Source organism: Cupressus sempervirens, chromosome 3 (assembly GCF_028749045.1).
Source record: "Cupressus sempervirens isolate cs-2001-9-10 chromosome 3, ASM2874904v1, whole genome shotgun sequence".
Classification (NCBI taxonomy): Eukaryota; Viridiplantae; Streptophyta; class Pinopsida; order Cupressales; family Cupressaceae; genus Cupressus; species Cupressus sempervirens.
Genome location: NC_143120.1, coordinates 731,939,627 through 731,962,131, shown reverse-complemented (window position 1 = coordinate 731,962,131; position 22,505 = coordinate 731,939,627). Strand labels below are relative to the sequence as shown.

At 33.8% G+C, this 22,505-nt stretch overlaps 2 protein-coding genes across 9 annotated transcripts in view; one reads left to right on the top strand and one right to left on the bottom strand.

Moving 5' to 3' along the window:
- Window positions 1–22,505, top strand: part of LOC149568856 (cytochrome b561 and DOMON domain-containing protein At3g61750-like) — a 38,929-nt gene that overhangs the window by 2,075 nt on the left and 14,349 nt on the right. Inside the window, exon 1 of one of the 2 annotated variants that reach the window (XM_089821735.1) lies at window positions 8,463–8,933. The exons of the other annotated variant lie outside the window; for it this stretch is intronic. Coding sequence (XP_089677861.1) covers window positions 8,760–8,933 — 174 coding nt within the window. The 5' untranslated portion in view covers window positions 8,463–8,759. Of the gene's footprint in view, window positions 1–8,462; window positions 8,934–22,505 lie in introns of those variants that run through there. 2 annotated transcript variants of the gene reach the window in all.
- LOC149568855 (uncharacterized) overlaps window positions 7,797–22,505 on the bottom strand; it is a 31,243-nt gene continuing 16,534 nt past the window's right edge. For 5 of the 7 annotated variants that reach the window (XR_016362669.1, XR_016362662.1, XR_016362664.1 and 2 more), the window contains one exon: window positions 17,134–17,388. Coding sequence is in view for 1 of the 7 variants with exons in the window: in XM_089821737.1 (XP_089677863.1) it covers window positions 17,315–17,388 (74 nt within the window). In the remaining 6 variants the exon portion in view is untranslated. Of the gene's footprint in view, window positions 7,812–11,179; window positions 11,365–17,133; window positions 17,389–22,505 lie in introns of those variants that run through there. The other 2 variants (XR_016362666.1, XR_016362660.1) reach the window with 2 other exon arrangements.

Below are 22,505 nucleotides of genomic sequence, written 5' to 3'. Positions count from 1 at the left end.
TAATTTATAGACCGATTTTATTTATCCCACATTAACGAAAGTTGAATCTTATAAGAAAACATACTTCATTATTACCAATTATATTAAATTCAATCAATGTCACACTTATAAATTGTCATTTTTCTTTGCAAATGATGACTAATTCTAGTAAAATAGAGACAATATTTCTCACTAATTACTTTAAATTCAATTAGTTATAAATGTGATATTATACATATGACACGGCCTTCTTTTTTTTTGAAGTATGTACATGTATTTTTCTTTATAAAAATATTTTATAATATATATATATATATATATATATATATATAAAATTAAATTAAATTATTTTCATTATAAAATAATTTGACAATATTTATGTTACAAGTATTATTTACTTTTTTTAAATTAAAATTTATTAAAGTTTTTTTTTAATAGTTTATGTGTGGAAGTCTAGATTATTTATTATTCACTTATAATTATTATTGTTAAGATTAAAGGCCTCTCCTCTTGTCTAGATGTGTTTTTTATTAGAATATTATTTTTAATTTTTATTTTCCAAACATATGTAAAATAATTATTAATGTGATCTCAAATCTTCTATTTTATTATTGTACTATTAAATGCTTTGCAAAAATATCAAATATCAACCTATTTTTAAAAAATAAATCCTTTTATATGAAATTTACAAAATGTAAAATTTAATATTTTAAATTTTAAGTATTTAATTTATAATTAAATGTAGAATATTAAAATTTGTTAAGTGGTTTTTAATTATTATTGAGAACTAAAGCCTATAAGCCAAGAGTATAAAAATGAATTTAAATTTTAAATTTTTATTTAAAGAATGTAAATTTTAACTAAGCTGGTAGACCTAAGCTAGACCTACAAATCTAATCTTTTGCTAATTTCACATGTTTTCTTAAATTTACCTTGAAATTCTTAGCTTGATCTTGCATAAAACTTGATTTGTTTGTTTAAAAGTTTGCATTGGCTCATTGAGAACAATAAATAGGCCCTAGGTTGAGCCCTACAACATGAATATATTCCTTGATATGATTATATGCTTTTTCCAGAATGTAATTAATTCATGTATTCACTTAATGTTCTAAGTATAATTGATTATGGATCTTTAGAATGAGTGTACGTGGCAAAAATGCCAAGATAAGATTAAATTATATGGTTTCATTTGAATATTAGAATTTTTGCATGCTAATTTTTTATTAAGGCAAAAGTAGATTTTGAAGGGACCCAAAAACCTTTAGATTTTATTGTTTCATCATTTTCGCATGCTAGTTATTGCATAAGCAGGCAAAATAATTCCAAAATAAAAGGGTACAAGTGCAAAATGTGCAATTTTTGTTGTTATGAAAAATATATAGTAAGATAACTAGTTGCAAAGTTAATCATGAAAAAGCAAGTCATCTAGTTTGCTACCTTGATTAAATAGCATTGTCAATTATTTAGTCCCTCTTTCTTTGATATCAAGTTGTACAAATTGGTTCTCAGGATGTTCTAACCTTTTTGTTCTTTTTTTTTTTAATCTGTAAGAGGCCGAAGCCAAGATTATTATTATGTATTATTATTAATTATTAATTTATTAAGCATAGGTAGATTCGAACCCAAGACCTCCTCGATAAGAGCCTTACAATTTACTGTTGTGTTGTAGGCTCTTGCCTACAGGATGTCCTAACTTTACCTATAGGATTAAATAAATACTTTTATTTATTTATTTATCTCTTTTCATCCCAATTCCTAAATAAAATAAATGTAAATATATCAAATTGCTTATTTCTGATGTATGGAAGTATTAATTAATTTAATTTATTCTCTCTACTTAACTCCCTTTCATTCTAATTTTCTCTTCCACTTTTCTCTTCATGTCTTCTCTACTTCTAACCCCACTTGCTAATTATTTCCTCCACCAAGCTCTTCTTATTAAATTGTTTGATTCTTTTAACCACAAATCTTCAAATTTTCTCACATCATTGCCATTTTTAGCTTTTAATTGTGTTTATGCACCAAAAATGTGAGAGCAATATTACCCCATGTCCCCATGTGGTTGCTTGATTAGCTATAGTGTTCCCATGCTTATTTTAAATGTTAGGAATAGGATAAAACAAAATCTTCTCCTATTTTAGTAGAGCAACAATTTATTTTCCACATTTCTTTTTCTCTAAATCATTTTTATTAATGATTTTATTTTAAATAGTTTTTAAGATAACTGTTCAAAAAATAAGCAACCAAAATTCATAAGCATGGGGCCACTAGCTCCACAAATATATACTAAAAAAATTGAGCACAACTACTAGCCAAAATAAACTTAAAAATTGTATAGGGACCTACCTTAGAGTATAAGCAGAAAGAAACAATGGAGGCTTCTCAAGTTGAATGCATTTGGTTTGACTTTCGATTTGTATTTGAATTTGACTCCTTTATCATGTACATTAGGTCTATTTGCATGAAATTTGACTCATGGTTTGAGTTTTTATTTGCAATTAAATTTAATTTCTCTAATGCATAAATTAGGTGTATTTGCATGAAATTTGGCTTACATGGTGGTCTCATTCATTTCATGTGTTTTCTCCCTAATTTCCTAGTCTACACATGAATAATATTGAGCATCATAACAAGTAACAACCATTATGCTTTATCACTTTTCAAATTATAACAAGTGCATAGTAAATGGCAAGAAAGATTGTTAAAAAAAGGTCAAGCAAAAGGCGATAATAGTATTTCTTCTATGTTAGTAGTACTCTTTTATAGATCAATAATATTGTTAGGTTCAAAGAGCTAGTGACATTCAATTTATTAAGGGTTAAGTGTAAACCCCTAAAAGCATTAACACCAGTAGCAAAGCCTAAGCCAATATTCTTAAACTTACTAATTAGCACGTATCACTTTATTATGGTGTGCTATTTTTCAAATAATTCCAAAATAAATGAATATGAGTTGAAGCATTCATGTAATTTCCTATCTAATATATGATCAACCTAAGTTGTCTACCATTTGAGAAAATATTTAAGTTTATAGAAAGATTGATGGATGTTGAATTATAACTACATCTATGTTACCCAGTCGAAAACTATTTTACAAATATCACATTTAAACAATGTCTAGGAAACCTGTGTTTAATCTATTAGACAATACTTCAGCAAGAATTTATATGACATTGAAAATAGTGACTAGTCTCCAATTCCTAACTTGAATAATACTCTCTTCTATAGGAAATAACTTGTGAAGTCATTTATTGATATATTTCCAAAGAGACCCACATGATCACCAACATCTATGCAACCATTAGAATACTAAAGCTTACCAAGTCCCTCCTTAGTAAGATTTATTATTCTGATGGTTGCATGCATAACACCTCCCACATGAATGACCTCCACACACACACTTAACTTCTAATTGATTTATTATTAGCCTTATACAACACAAGAGAAAATACATCATAGCACAATTATTTTTCTTCCTTTACAAAATGTGCAAAATTTTCATCCAATAAAGTCCTATTACAAATGAATTCTTACTAAACAACCCCCATAAATAACTTTTGTAGACACCCTCGTTTGTATTATATACTTAATATTATTATCATTAGTAAATAGATAGTGATAAAATAAAAAGAATGTCCTCCTTATTGTATTTGAGTTAGAAGATATGTACCAAGAAAATAAATTACATTTACTTTTTCTCTACCATATTTTTATTTATAAATTGAAAATAATTTGTGGCTAAACCATGTGAACTAAACCCAAAGCTACCCTTTCTCTATCCAAAGAGGATAAGATAAGATAAGATAAATATATTAATGTCCAACAAGAGACCACAACAAGTCTAAGGGACTTAAAGCAAACAACAAGGGCAACAACCAACAATGTGAACATCAAACAATGTTTGAGAAGAAACAAAAAAGGAACGAGAAAACAAAACAACCCAAGCAGGAAGATCAAGGATCTTTTTTGACTAAGAAAAAACTACAATGCCGAAGGATAGGCTCTAGGGTTGCGAAGAGCCTTGGACTATTGCAGAGTATTGTTGGAAGTGGAGTGTTGCTGTTAAAAATACCCACTGTGAGGCCTTACATGCCTGGAGTGACTAGAAATCAGAAGGTCAAGTCATCACTTCGAGCCCTAGGCAAGGGATGTCAGCAAGAAAAAGAAAGTGATAAGTTGATTAGAAACCTCTCTAAAAGGGAAAAGAGCCTACAAGGTGTGGTCGCGAAGCCGTGTGGCTTCCTAAAGGTAAAGAGCAAGGCAACACTGGTTGATGTAGTTGAAGGAGGACAAGAAGGACCTACACTCTGAATAGGCAATGGTACCTCCCTATGCTTTTGTAGTAGATGGGACTCCAGAAGATAAAGTAAAACTTAGTCTTGACCTCAACCAAGGTACAAAGGCGGTAGATTCGATTGACTCTTGTTGATTTGGTGGTTATTTTGGATTCGAAGACGATGGGAGCCGACACAAAAAGAGCCCAAGGAGATGTAGAGGGCGTGGTTCCATTGGTGAGACATATAAAGGGGGCACACAATGACACCATCTTGAATGTCCAAAAAGTGCTCAACATAGAGGGCCACCCTTGGCTAAAGGCCACCCATGCGGCTATACCAAGTTGTAGTGTATTGTTCTGTAGATGTCAAGTCGAACATGGCCATTAAACTTTTGTTGAGAGGGGAGAAGGTGGGTCGGGGCATCCAAAGAGTACTAGAAAGGAGGGAGGTGATCAATCTCAATTTCAATTGGACCTAGCAACACAAAAGCTTGCATATACTAGCAATGGGCTCTACCATCAGTGTCAAATCTAGAAATGGACACAAACGAGTAATAAGCCAAGTAAGAGTATATGTGATGCTCGTTGGCAAAGTTTATGAAGCACCAAAGGCACTAAAGAAATCAAACAAAGTCAAAGATGGCCACAAGCTTGAATGGGTGAGCCCCAAACTTGGCCAGAATAATGTTATAAGGAGTGGATCAATGACATTTGATGGGGTGCCAAAGGAGAAGAATCTGAGCCCTCTCAACAGAGGTCTAGTCAGTGTTAAGAAGAGAGGCCCCCCCACACACAAAAGATGTAGAGAATAGTTGGTCCATGAGAGACAACTTGGACGTACTATCTTGAAAGTGATGTCTGAAGCATTGTCTCTCAAGCATAGCTAGGGATTTGAGCCCTTTATTGACTCTGGGTTGCATGTCAAGTCTTAAGCTGAAGTGGGGACCAGGGAACTTAACCTCGAGGTAAGTATATAAGGAAGCAATCTCAATCTCGCGCCCCTAAAATAGAAGTGAAGATGGAAAGTCTTTAGGTAGATAAAGATCATCCCACAAGTCTTTCCCATGTTCACCACCGTCTCAAGTCACAGAAGGAAGCCAAGCCATCAAGAAGTCATTGGAGGCTCTTCCAAAAGAAGCCAAAAAAACTTTTTGTCCACAAAAAGGAGAATCGAGATCAAGACTTGGTGCAAGTAACAATTGTCGTTGAGGAGTGAAGAATCACGAGGGAAGGCCTCAAGCTCATCAATGTAGATGCCAAATAAAGTGGGGGAGAGAGGGCAACCTTGTATCACCTTAATGGTGCTCAAGATCGAGTCGGATAACCCATGAGGAGTCCTAAATCTACCCACCACATACTTGTATAATCTCATAATAGTCGTCAAAAGAGTCACGAAAATCCCAACGTCTCTAAGCTACAGAAAAATAGCCTTCCTAATAACAGAGTCAAAGGCTTTGCAAAAGTCCACAAAGCAACATTAAACTTTCATCAAGTGACAATGAGCTTCCTCAATAATACCCTGAAGACTCAAGATGCAATCTGTAGCCTGGAAGTTAGTTTGAAAGTTGGCTTGTCCCCTCACGCGACAACCCCTCTTGTCAAGCTTTCTAGAGGAAATAATGTTCAACATAGAAGCATAGAGTTTGGAAAAATTGTGCCCGATCATGATAGTGTTGTAGTTGTCGAGGTCGAAAGCCTACCCAATCTTGTGATGCTTATATTTGCATGAAAATAATAGATCATTTATTTTAATCAAATTAAGACATGTCAATATTATCTTCTTTGTTTTTAACAATAAAGTCCCCAACCAAAATATAGGGTTTATTCTTTAAGTTATCAACAATCTAGTTATAGATGGCATATTTGTATACTACCATTTACTCTTTTTTATTTTTTGATAAGAAAAGCCATTGCATCCCCTTCTAACCTTCAAATGACTTGTACATTCGTACAACTAATTACTTTTTAATAGCTCTTTCAATCTTCTCACATTCCATTTAAAAACTACCACATAAGAGGATGGAAGATATTTTTACTCATTTATTTAAACAACTTTTGAAATTAGTTTTACCATCTTTTCATCCTTACTCTTTTTTTATTTATACAAGTTCAACCTCTAAGTATTGTCTAATTGTTTATATCATATTTTAGTTATACCAAGACCTCACATATAGATCCATTCCTTATTTTTCTAAATACCTTTTTTAATTGATGCATATGATTTTCTTAGAGCTTACACTATAACTACTATTTTATTAAGATCAACTCAAGAACACATTTAGGTATCTTGGTATCTTTTAGGTATAGAGCACATTTACCAATTCACCAAAAATAAGCTAAGATACTTTGTATTATCTACTTTCACTCTATAATTACTCTAGACAACAAGTTTGGAATTAAATTATTTTATTTCTTTAGAACTTAGATACTTGTATACAACCACTTCAACAATTCTCACTTAATCAAAATCAATTTCAAAAGTTGATGTAGTTCTTTTGAATTCTTATATTATCACTTGTTATTCATTTTTAAAACAAAATTACTCAAAATTCCATTCAAAATGAGCTCAACCTTTAACAAGAAAATATTTATAATTTCAATTAAACCAAAGAATCCTTAACTTATTTTAAAAATAAAATAAAATAAAATATTTTTTAAAATTATACTTAACTACACCATTAACAATAGTATAAATCAATAGGAAGATAAGTTAAGCATTAGAAATAAGTAGAATCCTTAACTTATTTTAAAAATAAAATAAAATAAAATATTTTTTAAAATTATACTTAACTACACCATTAACAATAGTATAAATCAATAGGAAGATAAGTTAAGCATTAGAAATAAGTAGAATGAGTGTGAAATTAATATTGGATGAAGAATAAGTAAAGAGTTAAGAAAAATACTAAAATAATTATTATGTATTTAAAAATAATATTAAAATAATTTAAAACTAATTATTTTTCTATTTGAAAATAATTTAGAACCAGATAATTATTTCATTATAATTGTTTAGTTAGTTGAAACAATAATATATAATTAATATTTAAATGATGCATTATAATATTGCGAATTCAATTATTTTAAAGTAGAAATTGAATAAAGTAATTACAAAATATTGAAAAGTATTCATTATATTGATTTAATGTTTAAATGTGATTTTAAAAAGTTTCATAAAATAAATTTTTTTATTAAAAGCTATACTCAAAATTTTACCTATCTAATATTGTATTGCAATAAATTTAAATAAGACCTAAACAAATTATTAAAACTAAATTAAATATAGTTCTACATATAATTCTACATAGTCAAATTTAAAAAATTAATTTAAAATTTTTATTTGAATATTTAAAATAACATTATAATAAATATTTAAATGTATCGATTTAAATATTCGAATAATAATAAAACATTTTACTCTAGCTTACAAAATAAGAGTTTGCTTTAAAAAAAAATGTCCTAAAAAAAAAATTGTGAAGTTTCCGTGCCAGATAAGGAAAACATGTCAGAGAGCTGCAAACAAAATATTATGAAACGGGCCGCCAACTCCACCATTCCTGTTCATGGATTGTGGGCCCGTTAATGTGAGAGTAGAGAGAGTTTAAAATATATGGAGAATGAAGTGGAGTATCTAAAAAACCTGATTTTTTTTTTAACAAAATTAATATTGCTCCTTACTAATATTCTTGTAATTCAATAAGAATACAGAAAAATAATTTTGTTAAAACCATTTAAATAGATGGAAAACATAGTACAGTTTTATATGTTTAAAAAATACAATGATTATACATTTCCATTAAACATAAAGAATACCTAAATTTTATCTTAGAAATATAATTCAGTAAAATAAAAAAAATTAGATTTCAACCTCACCATTGACAATAATATAATATTAATAAAATAATATGAAAGATTAGCTCATAAGGATTCTCCCAAGATACCGCCTTACTTCGTATGCACACCTTATTTCATTGTCTTATCGTTTTCTATTTGGATGGGTTTGGCTACTAAACTACCTCAACATGTGTATCCATCTCCATAACCACCACCTTAACCCATACAAAAACTACATAATATGTATGGCTAATTTTTGGAAAATGTGAGAAAAATGCATCTGAGCGGAAGAAAACATAAATATATGGTGCCGAATAACTATTTATATATAAACCAATCCACCATTCAATGAGGATCTGCTTAATTCTTGTTATTTTTTTTCAAAATGGAGTGGCTACTTAAAATATAGCTGCAGGCCATTAAGTTGGGTGTTTGACTAAGTTTCGAAAAGAATCTAAGAAGCCGGCCAGTTGGCGTATGAGTTGGTTATTTGCAGGTATTCAGACATAATGCCTGCAAATCAAATCGTCAGCTTCCATTGTTTTTATGTGAAAGAATACAACAGAGAATCAGCGGTATACTTAATAAATCCAGATCAATGCCCACAAATACCTCAAACAATTCTCTGATTTAGATCTAGAAAAATAAAGAAAACCATTCTTCCTATTCCGATGGCGCTGCAGAGAAAAAATGTTAAGACGGGGCGAATAATGTTGCTACTGATTTTCCTTCAGATTATAACAGAGCATAATGTGCAGTCGGCGGATAGCTGTAACGCAAACCCTGCACTTGAACTCACATTCAAAACTTCTGCCTGCACAAAAGTCAAAGATTACATTCTACGGGTATTTTGCTCTTTTTCAGCTTCTGCGGCCTCTCATTTATTTCTTTTTCAGCGTGGATTAAGCAGAATTTGAGTGGTTCCGCCTATTTGTTACATTATTTATATTATAGCTTTTGGAATGCTACTGTAATGTTAACCTGATCGATGCAAATCGGAACAGCTCCCTACCGCAAATCTCAGTAGTCAGAATTCCATTGACGATTTGGATAAATATTTTTTTCAGAAATGAGTAAAAGAACCTTTCTCACATTCAAAGAATTTGATATAGTGGTCGAACGATAGATATTGTAGTCGAATCTTGTAAGAAGAAGACGCTTAACTATGTTATTGTTTAGAGATTGTTATTTTGTACAGTGAATTAATTTGTTCAAGTAGTTAGATTAAGATTAGTCCGTCATATGTATATAAATTTTCATACGTAAACTATCAGTTTCATTGCAAGTTGTAGGGTAAATGACAGGTTAATCTCTTCCAGAACTTGTACATCAAGAGCTCTGTATCCTATCGTTAGTATGTTGTTAACAAACGGCACATATCAGCCTCGTTGACTGTTTAACTGAAAATAACCGTGAAATATAAGTCATTTTCTTACGATTTCTTCTGATCTGATCCTCACAGACATTTAGTCATTGACTGAAAGTTTCTTCTGACATAATGCTTCGGGTGTTTATCAAAATTTATGTCCTCTCTGATAAGACATTTCTGCCATGAATGAATGAACAGAGGTATTTTACTGATATCCATGATATCAAACAGTCTAAGGGACTAGGCATTAGATACCTAAACTGTTTTCATGTTCTTTTCAATGTCAGCCCTCCTGTTATGAATTTTTATCTGTAAACCAGTGGTTTTGTGCAGTCTTGTTTAACTCTTGTTCAAATTGTTCTCATTTTATTCATGGATATCCTAGTATGCAGCACATTCAAAATCGAAGTGCCATTCTGTTCCAACACATCCTTTACTGCAGAAGATACACCGTCTTTTGTCCCAAACCTCCTTGAGAACTGTCCATCTATCCATCTCGCCCTGCAGATGATGAGATCCAGTTTTCAACTGTGCCACTAGCAATCAGGCTTTACTTTTCATTGTCATCTATAAGTAGTCTTTATCTTTATAACCCCAGCGGGATTGAACTCTTTCACATAGTGGATTTTCTTTTTATATCTTCCTTGGTGTTGGGACATTTTTGTATGCCAATGTCTCACTTATTCAACCATGCCTTGTTTTGCCTCTTCCACATCTTTCTACGGACTAATCTCTCATTGACCACGAACTTGGGCCAACGATGACAACCATATTTTCAACTTTGTTTAAATACCTTAACAAATGGATAACTGCTGAAGCTTCCATCGGGAACATACCTCCTTCAGCCAGGAGAATCTCATACAGAATTGTTGATTTGACTTTAATGCTAGTAGTGATAAGAGATTTTCATATTCTTTCAATTTATTTTCACTTGTGGTTAGAAAGGCTGATCCCACAAACCTCACAGCCATAAACACAACTAGAGTGACCGGCAGGCCAAAAAGAGTCTTCTTACTTTGCTGATCCCATAGTTTCGCTTGTCTACACCTGTTTTGAAGTAAGAAAAAAAGCTCTCCATTCCCCTGCATCTGTTCAGCCCTACATGTCTCCCAATTGAGCCTATTGTGAAAGTCAATTTCCAAGTATTTATATTCCTCCACAATCTCAAACATATTTCCTTCATAGAGGAAATTAACTTGTTGCTTCTTCCTCTTTAAAGAAAAAAACATGATCTTAGTCTTGCTAGTGTTCGCCTGCATCCCAAGTTCCTCACAGAAACTCTCTAAAGCCCTCAACTTCTTATCTTGTTGTCTCCGTATTTGTTAATTCTGTAAGTGCTATTATTTTGCGACACTCTTATTTCTCAATTCTCACTCTGTTCACATGTCTATATATGTAGTTAATTCTTCTAACATGTTTCTCTAATGATGAATGAGGTAGATCACTCTAAACGCTAGTTTAAAAACAATCAATGCTGTTATCTAAAACTTAAAAATTGGAAGTATAGAAAACAGGTAATCTTTTTTTACCTTCTCCTGTATCAAGTCATCGCTTGTAATCTCACTCATGTATCAAAGATGAAAGAAGTTGACCCAACATGCAATCATAGAAAATTATTGAGCAGATGTAATCTTTCACATTCAACTGCATAGAAGTACATTCGGTTGTTTTCTGGGCTGGTGCACTAAAGCAAAGAAATGGATTGGGAGCAACCCAGAGAACTCAGAATAGAAAATGATGGTACTGATGCAACAAGCCTAGTTGAACCCAGAGGGCTGCAGTCTATGAATTTAAACTCATTCAGTTGCATAGAAAGTGGTGTTCATCATGTTTAATGAGCCCCCAAATTGTCAAGCTTAAACACAATCCATGTTTATCCTCAATTCTTGACGCCTTTACGAGTCTACCTGTTCCAAGCATTCTTATGTGTGATGCACTGTATAACAGTCTACCTGTTCTAAAGAGGATAAAAAATTGTTAACAGATTAGGCTACTGCCAGAAGCAATCCATGCTAAGAAAAATAAAAATTTGTCCTGCTTTTATTATCATGCAGCGGTTAATTTCTCTATTAATTCCATCTTGGTAGTAGCTTTCAAATTTCTGTACGTGAACAACTGAATTTGTTGACATTGAGTTTCTAGTGGGCTCCTGTTCACTTAATAATCTTTAGCCTTCATAAGTATAAATTTGTCAATGCATTGATCAATAAGTTCCAGGAAAGACTCTTCTTCAAACTCTGTTCTAAGGATTTTGTTCTCAACCTGGCCGATTCAAGCTATTAGCTGAGTAGAAGCTTTAAGATGTCTGCTACTCCTTAGGTTTCATGCTAAGCATTTTGAGTTGCTTATGGAAACTATGATTTTACATAAAAATTGGTAAAGAAGCCCTTTAGATACAGAAGCTGTTTGTAAGATCATCTTCACAGTTTACAAGTAATTTAAGGTAGCCAATAAGAAGTTGGAGCTACAGTCCTAATCTGCACAGGGAACTCAACATTATTTATTAAATGGCTGTTTTATTATCTTATTGTGTCTCATGTTGCCTAACAAGCAATCATATAACAAAGTGATGCAATTAGCAGAATTTGACCTTCCTTACAGAGTAAGAAGGTTATATGTATAACAATATTATCTACGATCAAAGATTTGTTACAGACTATCTCACTGAAAGAGATACAAGGCACATATCTAGAGCACCTGCATCCACATCTCACATAAGCAAATAATCAAATAGTATGGTGTGTGTGGGTATCTTCACCATACCATCCGTTGTGCATGGCCATTCTCTGACATCCCTTTTGTGACAAAAGTTTGCAACCTTGTGACAAAAGTTTGCAACCTTGCCTAAAGTTTGACCTGAAAGCAACCTTGTGAAACATGGAAACAATCTCCAAGTTGTGGGACTTGAACAATGAGATTGAGTCTCTGGAGAAGGTCGGTTTCCTCACTATCAGGGTGCACCTAACTACTTTTTTGAAGGAAAAGGGAGAAGGAAATGCATGAATATCAAACTACCTAATCTAACCTAAAGGGGTGATACGCCAATTAGTATGTTCAGTCTTATCTCTACCTAGAAATGCACAATTCATCAATATAATCTCAAAATATATAGATTCAATCCTTGCTTAACTCAACAACCACATGAAGATCAGAGACCAGTAAAATGCTATAAGGAACTTCACTCTATATCATTTTAAGGCCAAATAGATACAATCGTACAATCAAAGAACGAAAGCAATACATCAACATAAGGCAAGAAGATATTGCACAATATATTAATGAAGAAAGAGGTACAGTAGAGAAATACATTCATTCAAAGGCAAAAGGAAATTACAATAGTAGAGCATGCAATAAAACTGCTATAGAATCAGAGAAAGACCGACCCTTCCAAGGGTTACAAAACTCGCTTTTATAGCTCAAGCATAACTGAGAAAACTTCTACCAGAAGCAAAACTCAACTACTGCCTTTAAGTTGTAGAGAACAATCATTGCAGATTTGGGGAAGATTTGATTGGGTGCACGTCCATATGCAGGAAATCTGATCTTGTGTGCAAATTGAGCCTTGAAGAGACAAAAACGGCAGCCACAACTGCTTTGATTGGATAGATGGATAACCATGGTGGCAGAAGGATGAAACCTGCATTTACTAGGCATGGGGAATGCCAAAGAGTGGTTGTAAGTGATCAAGAGGCCTGTTCACCATTAAAGGATTTGCTTAATTTCGTGTTCACAACCATGCTAGGTCAGTCATGTCATCATTCAACATAAAACATCAGTCAACTTGCCATGCGGCCCTATAACCTTTAAGCATTCTACCACCCTGCCTAGCTTTCTTACTGTTAGGTTGACTTGTTAATTGCCTTTTTTGTGGCTTTGCAACTCATTTTCTTATTTAACTCTTTGGTCTTGCGAAATTGCGATGTCTTCATCTCATACCTTTATCGCTGCTTCGAAAATTGAAAACATTTTAGCCCTCTAACTGTTGCAACCTTGTGATGAAGAGAACTTAAATGAGCCTGGCCCACCACGTTCACCTGTCAACACCTCACTTCCCCGCTTTGGTTAAACTTTGAGCATTTTCAAAATGCGGGGAAGCAACAACTGTTGATAAAAAATAATCAGATGGTGTTGCAAAACTAACCCTCTTTTGCCCTTGTCAATCTCCTCAACCAACTGGAAAACGTCAACTGTCACTTGCTCTGATACACTTCCCTTTTTGTGGCCCACATCTAAGTCTGGTCCCACTTTGTCCACGTGGCAACATGTCGCTTTTCAGCTTTAGCTAATCTTTGAGCATCTTCAGAAAGTGGGAATACAAGAAGCATTGATGTGCTTCCAGATCAACGACCGTGATTGATTATGGGCCTTTGAGACATTTCTTCCTTTGACGCTCCACAAACTCTCGAAATGCCGACACCTGTCCACTACGTGATGTCATCACTGGACCCGCCATAAATCTTTTGGACTTAGGGAGAACACGCGACAAAAGCATGATTTATTATATAAAAGAAAGGGGCGTGGTGAAACACTTAAAGTAGATGAACCGAACAAGGGGACCCAACTTAAGTGATGCATGGGTAATCTGACCCTTCATAAAAGATAATATAAAATTATATTGTTGAAGGGGAAAACTAGGGTTATTAGCCACATATGCCTAGCACACTGTGTAATCTTAGTGCCATGAATAGATATCTCTAATTGGATTTCAATGATGGAAACAAAGAGAATTGGAAGGGGGCGGGGGGCGTGGCAAAATGATTAACATTTCTGGCGACTCAGAGGGGATGCTTTCCTGCTAAGCATGGACCAGTGGCCTTAAGCAATCCACTGGGCTATGGAGTCATAAAAAATGAGCCTTGCTCTGCAAACAAAACTGTAACCTCTACAACTAGAAAACTTCAAAACCCTGCTATCTCATAGAGACAACCTGTGCTCGCACACTTATTTAAAACAGAGAAACTACTCTATTATGTACAAAAATCCTTTAACCTTCTCTAGACGCAAGATTTAAGGTAAATTCCATTAATTGGAATTGGCAGTATATCACCATCAGGCCTGGATAATTGAAAAGCATTGGCCTCTTTACAGCTAATGATAAAATATGGGCCACGACACATAGCATCACACTTGGAGTGTCTGCCAGCATCCCATTTGAGAACAAGATCTCCTTCCTTGAAAATCCTAGCTTTAGCCCTCTTGTCAAAACTTCTTTTGACCTACTACTAAAGATGGCAAATAAAATAATTTGACCTACTACTAAAGATGGCAAATAAAATGATGCAAAGAATTTCACAATGTAACATACTAACTATACTATCCTTAAATAAATAGGAAAATAAATTGTCTTACAAGGGAAAGGATTATGTTTTAACAACATAACTGAAATAACTAACTTGGATTTTCTAGAAACATGAATAAAAATGTCATTAACCAACTGAAAAGGAAGTTACCAACGAATTTCACATGAATCTGATTTTAACTAACAAATTCCATTACTCAGCAGTATAAGAAATTCGAAAGAAATGTAACATTAACGTTTATATGAAAAGAAACTAAAAATAGATTGCTATAAAAAGTAAACAACAGAAGGAACTAGTAAAGAATAAACAATAAAACCTCAACTTGTTGGTTCAATCTTTACTATACACTTTCTAGCTTTCCGATCTCCAAAGGGTGAAAGAGTATCTTCTGTGGTTTTTGCACACCCAACCTTTGACCTTACATTCATGACCTAACCGTCACCTGCATAACTTCCACATGAAAGTTGTCTGGCCTATCCCAAGGGGCATGTGAAAACGGCTTCAATTTTCTCGCCATCCAAGATTTGGTGTAGAACCCACAACTGCCATAGCCAGAAAACCTATACCAATCTTTGTCTATCAACATGACCTCCCTACCTAGACATTTCTTGCTGGTTCTAGTGACTAATGGTTACTACCCATAGCATAGTACCATGTTGGCCAAGGTATTAAGGTTTGTCAAGCACAAATTCCTGTACAGTCAATGTCACCACCAAGCTCGTTAAGAGTCTTAAAGACCTCTTAGTCAGATATCCACATTTTGATGGACTCCTTGTTCATATGTAATCATTTTTCCCAACATCTTGGCCATTAAACATCAACCCACCTGTTAGGTTGAGAAAATCTGTTTATACGATTCAAGTGGACAAGTAATCAATTGGTAGTTTGTTGTCTTGAAGACTTGCAGACCCAAAGGTTTCATCCAATCAGGTAAGTCCTAAAGGGAGCAGTATAATAAGACTCATGGTATATGATCAAATATTACTGTTATAAAAACATGACCAGATTCATCTAAATTAGAATTGGTACAAACATAGCCTCAAGAAAGGTTTGCCTATCCTGCTAAATCTCTGTGGTTCATGTAGGATCTCTGCCTATGCAGATCATTCTATTATTACTTAAGTAGGAAGATAAATTTTCTCATCCAATTTCAGCCGAATAGCAGATATAAATTTCAGTCATATAGCAGATAAAAAAATACACAGATGCATCACACATGGAACCATATTTCTATATTCTCATATTCTTTAGTGCACAAAAGGAAATCATGCAAATACCAAGAAGATTATTTGTTTGATCTGATGGAATGAAGGATCTGAGCTTTTAACTTTGACAACTTAATGTATTGGATGCATAATCCGTTCAGATCAAGTATAACTTTTGATAAACACCTTTCTACATATGAATGAATGGTCTTTTCTCTCACATAATAGTAATATAAAAGCATATGCTTGGTGATCCTTTCTTTATCGTAAGCATTAAAATGCACGTAATTTAATGATCCATTCTCTGTTATAAAAATATAAATGCATATGATCAAATGGGCCTTTCTTTACCATGAAACCATAAATACATGTTATCAAATGATCCTTTCACTGTTTAGGAATTTGAATGCATGTGATCGAATGATCCTTGCTCTGTTATAGAGTATGAATGCATAAATCAGAAAGACAACAATAAGAAGAGCAAGTTTCATACTTGTAATCCAACTGAAATGAAATGCAATCCAAAAAGGCAAGCAGATCCTTCTCCAAATTGAAGAGAACAAAGCCCCAAAAGAATCAACAATCATGGAATGCAGAGTTGCTATGAAGAATTCGTATCCTCCAAGTAAGAATCCAGAACTCCCCAAACGAGGAAGAATGCTGTCTGAATAAACAGGCCAGCAAGCAAGAAGATGAGTCGTTGGCTGCAAGAGCAACTCCTTGCCTAGGGGGGCAAGAGGAGTTACTCTTGCTACCTTACCCGACAACCCTCCACAATGCAAACATGAGCCAAAGGTTGATAAAGGCAATTGATAATGATAAAACATCATGCCACACAAGAGCAAGGAACAAGAATAACACTCTATATATAGCTTTTTTAACATATATTTAAAAATCAAATCTGTGTGTTTATGTAATTATCATCTTGTGTTTAAGTATTATCACTTAGTGTCAATTTTCATCTTGTGTATTCAACTTCTCAATCATTGTGGATACATCCACCTTTTTGTGTTAAATCACAACATTATGCATGGATCCTCACATGATTGTTTGGCTAGCATTTGTATGTTTGATGATCATTGACATGCATGTTTAAATTTATTACTTGTCTACATATTTCATATATGTTTTCCTATATATAAATACACACACACACACACACACATAAAAATGACTGAAGAGATTACCATGTCCGTTCCTTAAAATTGACAAGGGTCCAATGCATTGAATTTAATTATAAGGCCAAATTACTAAATTACCACATAAGAGAAAAGTAGCCATCTAGACATCCAACTCCCCTCTTGGACTTGATGACTGGTAGAACAATTATCATTCCAGCTTGGATGCCATTCTCAACCTTCCACCATGCATTCACATGCATTTACGCTAACAATAATCTTTCCCCAATTGCAAGATGGAACTTCTCCTGCATCCGTTGACAAAGAAGGATCAAATTCTATCATCAATATAATCCTAACTCATTGATAGAATTAAAGTATACATTAATCATTCATGAAATCCATCATAATTTTTTTCTAATATTCCACGTACGAAATTTAAATCATCATAACCATATTTTATGAACTCAAAAAATTGATTAATCACATGATTGTCTAAAAAAGCTCACAAGGAAGGGATGTAACACACAAATAAAAACCATTCGATTTGTTTCATCTTAAAAAAATTATGCCATTCATTAATTCAGGCACTACTCATCCTTTCTCCAGTATCTTTCACTTATAGTTATCCAACTTAACTGGATCCTTTTACCATTTCGATGGGAAAAAGAATTTGACTAATAAGTACATTTTATTATATGCCTAAATCATGTATCTGAGATGAAAAATACAGATGTAGAAAATTACAGAATTGAGCAATCACACATAACATAGAATTTTGTGGAAAAACCTGGTAAAAGTATACCAGTAAAAGACCACAGGCCAATTTCTTAACTTTTATTTCTTTGAAATTTTCACAGTTACAACAATGTTCATAACGTATGAACAGTCATGCTTCCACGTTGTCTATGACAACTGAGTTGCAGAGTTCGAAATACAGACCACTTACTAAATTTAGTAAGTAGGACACAACTACATATTAAACACTCGTCAAAATTACTGTTTTTGACAAGTAACCAAAATAACTTGCTATTTATAGTAAGTCCAATCATACAAACTTTTTAATTATAGAAAGTATCAAAAAAAATTGTGCTGCCTATGCTGTTTTTGCCTATGGCAAGCGCCTTAACAGCGCACTACATGAACATCTCTGATGGTTCAACCCCTTTTGATGACTCAACCACAACTAGATGAGAATATGATGACTTCACATTCCAACATGATCTTTACTGTTTTGGGAAAGAGTGATCTAGCAAATGTGGACCTTTCATTATTATGGACAAGAATCACCCAACTAACATGGATCTTATGCTTTTGCCAGCAAGATATATCCAACTGCATAAATCTTCCACCTATTGTTGGCAACAATTATGCAACCAACATTGATCTTCTACTTATCATTGGTAGTAGTTCACCAACTGCAACAGATAACTTCTCATGGGCGCCTATTATTACATCCTTTGCGAAGGTACTTGAAATAATATCCAATCAAAAAGAATAGCACATGCACAAAACTCAGCAATTTGCTTTATCAAAGTATGTATGCATCGATTCAAAATCAAGTGGAAGGGGGTCCTAGCACCTACTAAAGAAGTCAAATGCTCAATCAAATACCACAGTCAGCTGAACTGTTGTTGCAGAAAAGCCAACACCACAACTTTTGATGAAAATTTGTCGAGGCAAATTATAGTAGATCTCTAGGGCAGGATCCTGGCTCGATTGACTATAGCTTCCTGTGGTCAGAATGAGGTCAGAGGTCTAGTCTTGCACAATGGCCATGTGGTATTTAGAGGGTATGTCTCACCACCACCACAGATCATGTTAAAAATTTTACCCTACACTATACAGATTATAAGGGTGACAACCCAATTCCTTCAGTAATTAACTTTTTTTGCTTTGGAAAATAAAAAATACCCTTGTAGATCTCTTTATCAACATGGTAAATGCAGGCAAAACTAGTAGTTCTTCCAAGTTCATCTTCATTACTTAGACAAGGCTAGAAGTTAAAATAGTAAGATTTCAGGAAGATCAAGGTCAGAAAGTTAACACTGATATCAGAACCCATCATTGCAGCAGAAAGGTAAGGTCACTGGTCAGACTGTATTTCTGCTTCTTGTGCATCAATTTCTATGTTTGGAACTTAGTAAAAAATGCCAAATTGAGATTTTAATACATCCTAGAGTGTGCCACACATATGAACCCCATTGATTAGTTGTTGAGATCTATGGCAACCATTTGACTCTTGATGAAAGGGCTGCAGCACATGCTATTATATTGTTTTCTCACAAGTCCAAAGAGGCATTTGGGTTTGACCATTATAAATCACCAAGAAACACAAAATATTGTATCCTCTCTCTAACAAATCATGCAAGCTACATTTCCCAATGTAATGCTTTTAAGCCTTGGTCTCTAGAAATATATTAAGGATGGATCACCACTATTCAGCCAAGAACTTATGCTTTGCAAGCCTTCCAATTTTCCATGTTTTTCTAAAATTGTTCTATACCCCTTCTTCATGCTCATCCTGGGAGAATTAAAAATAGCAAACTAGTCTTTATTAGAAGCTCTTGGTCTTATAGTATGATTGATGGTCTTGCCGTCACATTGTCCCAAGAATTTTAAGCATGAATCCCTTAGTTTAAACCATAGTTACAAAACTCGGACTCCCCTCTAACTCGGAAAGACAAAATTGAGCTCGGACTTGGACTTGGCAAGGACTCAGAAAATTGAAAAACCCATGAAATTCAAAGATTTTTAAGGATTTTAAGATTTTTTTCATGCATATTTTAGTCAATTAACATCAAATACACAATAATTGAGATAAATAGAAGCTACTTAATGCACATACACAATTTTGCATAGATCACATAAGTATAAAAACAAATTTCTGAAGGAAAAAAACTGAATAACATAACATAAAGTAATAAACATAGTGTCAAATGTCTACAATATTCATGGATAACGAAACCCATGGTATCAAAAGTTCAAAACATATATCAAAATAACAATTATAGTGTAGAAGACTAAGGCTCATAGTAGCCTATGTCCTTCTATGAGTATGCCTAAGATAAGTCATGGAAGACTGTAGAGCCATCCTCTCTCCCTTTGTTTGAGGGTGAACCTTAGGGGCATCCTCATCCTCATCCTCACCCTCACCCTCAACCACATAATCCTCATCATCAAACTCAGATCCATTACTCCTAGCCTCAGGCTCTTGCATTCTATCCCCTCGTGCTCTAGCCTCCTCGACTGCCATCGCTACTGCCTCAGCCTCCCGATCCACCTAATCAACACAGTTTATGTCTTCATCACTAAAGACAAGATCAATAATCTCTGTGTTCCACTTTGCATGTGGATCAATAGTCTCTAATACAATCGACAATGTATCGTTGCTCTGGATCTGTCTATGGCAAAGGCAAAGGTTGTAGTGAACAAAGACAAGATCATTCAATTTTTGCACTATGAACCTATTGCGCTTCTTCAAGTGTATATGCTCAAATAGACTCCAGTTATGTTCACATCCTGATGCACTAGATGGCTAGCTCAAGATGCAAATCACAATCCTCTCAAGATGCAAATCACAATCCTCTATAAATTTGGCACCTTACTGTTGAACATCTCCCACCATGCATCTAAAACAAGAAAATTTTAAATCAATTTAATAAATTTGACTTTATCAATTTAAAATGGTAATAGAATTAGAAATTAGGATGTAGAGTCATAGATTTTTACCAAGCATCAATTCTGTCCTATTTTTCTTGCACAACTCCCGTGCAAATAAGTCCCCTTGAGCTTTCTTAAACAACTCAATCTCACGAACTACAATTGTTCCAACTCTTGAATCAGGTGGCATTCTCTCTACAACATCATAGAGGCCACTCCACACCTCATCATCAACCTTGAAATGTGGGCTAAATTGGTATGCTAGATTAAGCAAGTAGGTTGTTGCATGTATATGCCTGTGAAGTAGATTGTGCCATCGTCTATCAATGACATCCCATATAGGCCCATACCTATCTCGATTCCTTGCAAAAAAAGAGCAAATAGCCTCCTTCACCCTATCCATGTCCTTATAAATGTAGCCCATTGAGGGCTTCTCTCCATCAACAATTCATAGGAGAACAGCAAGCGGCTCTATGAATTGCATTCTTTATGAAAGTTGAAAGAGAAACAATAAGTTTAAAATTTTTCTTTTAAAAATGAACAATGATTTATAACATAATTTTATAAAATAAAAATAAAATAAAATGAGGACAAAAAGGAAAATTACCTTCACAATCTCAATGATCGATGTCCAAAAGGAAGCCTCGTAAAAAATGCGATCAGCTGTATTAGTCCTTGCAGTGGTCTTTGCATATGATGATGAGATCCACTCCTCACTTATCTTAGGTGTACTCATAGGAGGACATAGGCTACTATGAGCCTTAGTCTTCTACACCCTAATTGTCATTTTGATAAATGTTTTGAAATTTTGATTCCATGGATTTCGTAATCCATGAATATTGTAAACATTTGACATTATGTTTATTACTTTATATTATGTTATTCAATTTATTTCTTTCAGAAATTCACTTTTATACTTATGTGATCTATGCAAAATTCTGTGTATTAAGTAGCTTCAATTTATTTCAATTATTGTATATTCGATGTTAATTGACTAAAATATGCATGAAAAAATCTTAAAATCCTTAAAAATCTTTGAATTTCATGGATTTTTTAATTTTCGGAGTCCTTGCCAAGTCCGAGTGCGAGTCAAAGCCCAATTTTGACTTTCCAAGTCAACGGCGAGTCCAAGTCCCATAACTATGGTATATATACATATGCATATATACATATTACATATATATATATATACACACACACAAATATATACATACAATATATATATATACACACACACAAATATATACATACATATATATACAAGAGAAATGGTTAGCCGACCTCTGTTATTTCCAACTTTTTAGCCTATGTTTAAGAAATATTTCCAAACTTTTCTAATCTTGGGGGATGGCAGGGGACATTTTTGAGGCATCCTTACATTCAAGGGACGTTTCCAACTAGGGACAACCAAATTTTGATCAAATACGCATCCTCAAATATGGCATTGTTGTGTATCTCTTGGGGTTGATCTTGATGATATCCCCTTCCAATCTTATGTTCGTTCTTTGTTTTCATCTCATAATGCTCACAAAGTACATGTCATAGAGAATTGTTGGGTTAAGAGCACTATACATAATACCTTGTCATCTCATACTCTCTTGGTGGTAATTGTCATTCTTTTTCAAATGGATTCTCTTCCCCTTTTGCAAAAAAATTGGCTACAATTGTCTTGTTTGATGGATTGATTGAGATTCCGTCATCAACTGAGTGACCTCCTTTAGCAACATTTGGATTAGACATTCCAGCACTCCATTGTTGATTT